Source organism: Musca autumnalis, unplaced genomic scaffold, assembly GCF_047663935.1.
Source record: "Musca autumnalis isolate F117 unplaced genomic scaffold, ASM4766393v1 scaffold_4, whole genome shotgun sequence".
NCBI lineage: Eukaryota > Metazoa > Arthropoda > Insecta > Diptera > Muscidae > Musca > Musca autumnalis.
This window is the reverse complement of record NW_027411977.1, coordinates 147,056,686-147,063,089: the sequence shown is the minus strand read 5'-3', so window position 1 is coordinate 147,063,089 and position 6,404 is coordinate 147,056,686. Positions and strand designations below refer to the sequence as shown.

At 36.6% G+C, this 6,404-nt stretch overlaps 2 protein-coding genes across 3 annotated transcripts; one reads left to right on the top strand and one right to left on the bottom strand.

Annotated features, from left to right (window-relative positions):
• Positions 1-1,665: 1,665 nt before the first annotated feature.
• Positions 1,666-2,700, bottom strand: LOC141400644 (heat shock protein 27-like). Its single transcript, XM_073979938.1, has one exon. It carries the CDS (start codon positions 2,524-2,526, stop codon positions 1,870-1,872), a length of 657 nt encoding a protein of 218 aa, XP_073836039.1. The 5' UTR covers positions 2,527-2,700; the 3' UTR covers positions 1,666-1,869.
• Positions 2,701-2,894: 194 nt separating this feature from the next.
• LOC141401997 (heat shock protein 23-like) lies at positions 2,895-4,957 on the top strand. 2 transcript variants are annotated; one of them, XM_073982600.1, is made up of 3 exons: positions 2,895-3,429; positions 3,737-3,811; positions 3,874-4,957. In XM_073982600.1, exon 3 carries the CDS (start codon positions 4,043-4,045, stop codon positions 4,643-4,645), a length of 603 nt encoding a protein of 200 aa, XP_073838701.1. In that variant the 5' UTR covers positions 2,895-3,429; positions 3,737-3,811; positions 3,874-4,042; the 3' UTR covers positions 4,646-4,957. The 2 variants fall into 2 exon arrangements, with proteins under 2 accessions (XP_073838701.1, XP_073838700.1); XM_073982599.1 differs by lacking the exon at positions 3,737-3,811 and having other exon boundaries at positions 3,851-4,957.
• The last annotated feature ends 1,447 nt before the right edge of the window (positions 4,958-6,404 follow it).

Sequence of the window (6,404 nt, the reverse complement as noted above, 5' to 3'; positions counted from 1 at the left end):
TATTCTCCCACTGCGTAACGCTGACATTTGCTTACCACAGCCCGGCTTATTGCATTGTAATGCAACAGGAATTCGAAAACATTGAAAAGGTATGTTGCATTTGAGTTTTTTGCATAATTACAGAACAATTTTTCAAATGATAAATAATAAAAGGGGCGGAGTTTACCAGCAACTTGAAGACACTGTTGCCACTTCTGATATTCACCTCAATTGGTACTAGACCTTTTTTGTGCTTTTTGGTCACGACATTTCCACAAACATTTATTTAAGGTATGTATACGTTGTTGTTTCTATTAGTTTTTCAGGTTATAATTCAAAAGTTTTTTAGGTTATTATTTTAAAGCCCATGGGCTAGTATATATATATAGACCTAGTTGACAATACTCAATACACGCCCTGTCAAATCCAATAATTTTTCTCCCGATCGTTTATAGACGCAGCGTGTTCATGTTAAAAAATTGTGTGTTGTACACAGAGGAACCAGAACCAGTTAACTGAAATTATTTACAAATAAGCATATTTTAGTGGCTGACGAATGTTTCAAAGGGTAAGTATGAGGTAGACGATATTTTAGTGCGTTGTCATTTTGGTATCTGCCCATTGAACAAAGTCTTAGGGGTCGATTATGGATAGCAACCCAACTCCAGTTGCGTTGACCATAGCAAATTAGGAATAGAATTTTCTATTTCCGCATTAAAATTTACTTTTTTACAAATAAATTAATAGCTGACAAATTGACACAAATTTTCGTCTTTTTGCTCATTTTATGGGCCGATTCCGTACAGCGAGGCGAGTCATGTCGCGTCGTCTATCGTCTCTGTGACAAAATTTAAAAAATACACTACGTACAGCGATAGAAAATAATCGTCGATAACAAGTTATTTTTATTTTTTTTTATTCGTTAGTAAAAATGAACGCGACAGCTAATTTGTTCTCGCCGGAAAATGAACATTATGGCGACAAAATTTGACGTCGTCGTGCGACTTTTGCCATACGTAATGGAAAAATTGCAACTGGCAACGCGACACGACTCGCCTCGCTGTACGGAATCGGCCCATTAATTGCATGATTTTCTCTTCTGGCAACGCAACTACAGTTGAGTTGCTATCCATAATCGACCCCTTAATTCCCGTGCGAACATGGGTTACTTACTCCAAGTTTTGGTGGGACTTCATCTACTTGAGTTTTCTATCGAAGTTTTTACCTTCATTCTTCGTCAGGGTGTATTTGATCTGCCAAAAAGTTATTTTATTTTTGAGTTGCTTGCTCAGTCCAACTCAAAACTGATGTTTGTTTATTGATGGTGGTTCTGAAGTAACCAAAATCGACCTGCATTAAAATTGCAGTTTCCAACTTCAGCTGTTTATACGAGTCCATTGCGTTTTACGCATATTGGTACCAACAACTTTGTCTTTTTCGATGTTGACTGTCTGAACAACTTAACCAATTGTAAACTGAGCATGGTATCCTTACCAGTTCTATGACATCTATACTAATCTAATTGGCCGGGGATAACGATCTTGGCGCGATGTGGGGCTAGACGCCACAATTTTCCATTCAACTTCTAGAGTGTTGAATTGGGTGTTTGTGACCGACCTACAGGTTAAAATTTCCCTCGATCTAACGTTTTGTCGTCTTCCCGAATGAAAATAAAAAAATTTTCTTTTTTTTATAAAAGTTCAATGTATTTGGAAATTCATTTTATTCAATTCAATAAAAAAATCAAGTCTTTTTTCTCGTTCAAAGTAAGCAGTTTTGATAAATGAAAATTAAAATAATATTAATGAAATATGAAATGTTTTGAAGAAAAAATGTAATGTATTAATATGATGGGGAATGTAAACTACATTTAATTGAATTAGACGTTGCTTATTTGGCACCAGTTTCTTCGACAGCTTTTTCTCCAGCAGCCGCGCCATTTTGGGCTTGTTTTATAGCCTGAGCCGATTCCGGCTGCTTGACATTCAAATGAGCCGGACCAGTCTGTTGAATTTGAATGATGCGTTCATTTTTAATGGCTTTATTTGGAGGAGGCGGTGCCTTTACGGTGAGAACACCATCCGAGGAAATTGTTGATTGAACATCTTTTGGATCGAAATCCTTCGGCAGAGTATATTTACGTATAAAATGACGCTGAATCATGCCGTGATCGTCTTCACGTTCCTCATGTTTGCCTTCAACTACGACCGTTCTATCCACAGTTTTTACGGTCAACTCGCTGGGCTTAAATTGTGACACATCCATACACACCTGAAAGCCTCCATCACTGCCCACAGTTGGCATGACACTAGTCAACTCATTACGTTCACGATGTTGGCGATGATGGTTGTGACGTCGACCACCCAGCAAATAGGGCGAATAAAATGGGCGTCTAGCATGTAGTTGGGCTAAACGTGGACGAAATATATCAACTGGATTGATGCCGAAACCAAAATCATCATCTAATAATCGATCCCATTCATCTAAACCGCGATGTTCAGCGTCCAAATCTCGAGCCAAATGCATTAAAACCGGTACCAGAGACATTTTTTCAATGAATAGATACACACAATTATCTGCACGTCGTACGTTTTATTTTTATTTTTTTTTTTTGTTTGTTTATTCAACACAAAAGCAAGTTGCAAAATTAACAAAGAAGCGCACAGAACTTGTGTTAAATGACCAGAACTTGTCTGTATTCAATACTTAAATAAGAGCAGAACGACACTTTTACAAGTTTATATGGCGAAATATGTTGGTGGGAAAGAAACTGCAGCCTGCTTGCAATTGAGAATAAGTAAATGACAAAAGAGAAAACTCTCACTGAAAGAGCAACGCTGTGCACATACGTTCTCTTTAGTTCTCGCATTTTCTAGAATTTTGAATGGAAGGACATTTTTGAACAGTTTTTTTTTGTGGGGGTTTTCAGACAGAAACCACTATAACTTAGCCATTTGTGAACCGATTAAAAAAATAATAACTTGTTCGAAAGATAATATTCACCCCTTTAAAAGGAAGAAGGATCAATATAAATCCGTTGTGAAAAAAAGAATTTTGCATCAGAACGCTTGAATATTTTTCTGGTCAACTTTTGTACAACTGTGTCATTTATCGACATTTCCCGAAAAGTTTGCACCTTCTCAAGGCCAAAACTGCCTGAAGGAGCGTTCCAATGCTTTTGCGATGTATTAGAGAGTTCTTAATCACTGTCTTGGCTACAATTTTTGTGTTGGATCGAAAATCTCCATGGTTTGGCCGTTATATGCTTAAATGTCCAAAAAACTTGGATAAAAAACTTAAAGTCAAAATCGGGAGGCTCGATTTTCGCGGTAGACCTATGGTCTAGTGGACTTTTTTGCTCAGTTCAATCCCAGGAATCAGAAACGCGAAGGGCTCATTAAGGTTTTCAAATCGCCCGGCCTATTGTATATATGTATTTACATTGCGTACGTAAGTATATACAGTATAGTGCAAAACAAACGCAACAAATAAATTTCAAAAATTATGTACGTGCAATGTACGTCGTACATACATACATATGTATGTACATACATTGGGTTACTTTGTTCAATACACCCTGCATCAAGGGATGTTCAATATTGCGACATTTTAGCTGCTAAAATTTAGCAAAACAAACGTAGTGTGCAAAAAATTATACATATGTACATACATATGTTATGTTTTTTTACTACAATAACAATTCTCTTAAATATCTCTGTCTCTATCTCTCTCTCTCTTTACAATTGGACATATTAAGACTCTTTATTTAAGAGTGCAGTATTCTCCTTATTAATTCTTTCACTCTTTTGAAACAAAGAGCAAAAAAACAAAGGTAAAACTCTCTTATTTTTCTTTAAATAAAAAATTCTAGAATTTACCCGCTCTTTCATGAAGGTATGTCAAACAAATATAAAAGCAGAACACAAGGCCGGCAACATTCAATTCAGTTTCAGCATTCGAACAGTTAACAACAGCGAAAAATTGCGGTGTTTTGCGATAAATAACAGAAGTGCACAAAGTGAAGCAAGTTAAATTGTCGTTCAGGAGTACAAAATTTAAAAACATGTCAAGCCTAGCATTGTTGTTGAACCTTCTTGACGAATTGGATCGTGAAGCTCCATCTTACTATGGAAATGACTTTGGTTTGGGTCTTTCGCCCTATTTAATCCATAGCCACGCTCACCGTGAACCCATAACCAACTCTGTTGGCTATACACTGCCCTTAAGTTTGTTGAATCGCCTAAGCGAACGTCAAGCAGTCAAATCTCGCCGTGGTGAAAAGAAAGAATCCCGTGTATCGCCCATTGGTAAAGATGGTTTCCAAGTTTGCATGGATGTGGCACAATTCAAGCCCAATGAACTGACTGTCAAAGTGGTGGACAATTGCATCGTCATTGAAGGTAAACATGAAGAACGCGAGGATGAGCACGGTTTCATAGAGCGGCATTTTGTACGACGCTATGTCCTTCCCAAAGGTTATGATGCCGATAAGGTTGCATCGACCCTATCATCTGATGGCGTCCTAACTGTTAGTGTTCCAAAGCCTCAAATTGAGGATAAATCAAATGAACGTATCATACAAATTCAGCAAACTGGACCGGCTCATCTGAATGTGAAACAAAATTCCGAGGAAAATCAGCCGGCTGAATCGAAGGAGGAGAAGTAATGTGTTTGCAGTCAGTCCTAGTGTAGAACACAGACATTCAACAAATCACAATTCACATTGCTGAGTATTTGAATTAATTTATCCTTAGTTTGTAACATTTAAGTATTAGACGATGAGTCATCTTTAGGAGTAGTCATTCGCTTTTAGTGGAGATGAAAACATTTCCATTCCATTCATTATATACATATAAATATATGCATACATTTGTTTTTCGTTGTATTATTATTCATTAACTAATTCCTTTAATTTTGTATTTAATTTTCATTCCTCGACAAATAAAATAAACGAAATTGAATTTCTATTAAAATAAAATAATTGTATTTTCGGCAGTTATGGTCAATCAATTGGGAAGAAATGTTATTTGTGTTCGTTTACTCGAAATTTGTATGGGTGTCCCAACTAGATACAAATTGTTCCTGGGCGTTGTCGTCGATTACAAGAAGTTACTGAACTTGTACAAATTGTTGAGTAAACGAACACACCTATTGTATCGTGCGTGTATTAGTTATCACGTTCTGTATTCAGACTCGAAAATTCTGCAACTTGTGCTGGTTGGGTCCATAAAGAGAGGAGACAGGTGAGTGGGGTTAGCGGGACAGCTTGGCATGGATGGCGGTATTGAAGGCATTCGATAGGCCAAATGTAGGGGACATTAACCCACTTAGAGCCACTGGTCGTTTAAACGCCACAAAAAATGGTTGCAAAAATTGACGTAAAACTCGGGTATTTTTGCGTGGTTTTTTTGCATTTTGTTATAGAATTGTCTATTATCTATCATTCCACGCTTATTCAGTTTCATTTCATTTTGCTTAAAATTTTGTAATTTTCGATTTTTGATGAAAAATTAAATATGCCATATAAATTTAAAATCATAAATTTAATCATAAATGTTACATTCAAATAAATTCAGGGATTTGTTTGGAATATAGTAAAAGTATTTTCTTCATCAAAACCAAGGGATTGTAATGTAAGAATACACCGATATTATACTTCCAAGTTTTCGGCATTTTTAAAAGAAGGCCCGATTACAGGAAAACTACGTTTTTACAGTGTTTTATTTAACTTGCTTTGGTCCGTTTAGTTCAAATCTGGTAAGTCATTTTTAACACAGTTGCAGTTGACCAATCGGACTAAAACTTTGCACACTTTTCAGATTTGGATGACAATACATGAATATGAAATTAAAACAACCCAGTGGGAAAATGGAAGCAGTGGTAAACGAGAAGGTAATGCAGAAACACTATGGTTTATTGATTCCAGAATACATTATTGTTAACACGGACCATGTCCTAGGAAAATAATGCATTCTTTTCTTGTGTCCAGAAATGAGTGTGTAATCTACGAATTGTCTGTGTATTGATTCCATAACCGTTAGATTGGGGAGTATAATGGATAATCAATGTGCAATTTGTTGGTCATTTGCATTCTTTTCTCGATTACAAAGGTAATACATTCCCCATTTTCCCACTGGGAAAGATTAGTCCATTTTACAGTGTTTCAACGGTGTTTTATTTAACTTTCAACTCTGGTAGCTCATTTTCCACACAGTTGCAGTTGGCCAATCGAACTGACACTTTGCACACTTTTCAGATTTGGATGACAATACATGAATATTGGCCCAATTTTTCCTACAGCCCCCATATAGTCGTACATTTTTGCCCGATTAGCTGTCATTTGGCATTTCCAATGATACAGACATTTCCCCACCAAAAATTTGGGAAACATAGGTCCAGGGTTTGGTATAGCCCCATTTAGCGGT

Bases quoted from the DNA above. Each gene is read 5' to 3' on its own strand.
- LOC141400644 (XM_073979938.1), bottom strand. From the start codon at position 2,526: ATGTCTCTGGTACCGGTTTTAATGCATTTGGCTCGAGATTTGGACGCT.
- LOC141401997 (XM_073982599.1), top strand. From the start codon at position 4,043: ATGTCAAGCCTAGCATTGTTGTTGAACCTTCTTGACGAATTGGATCGT.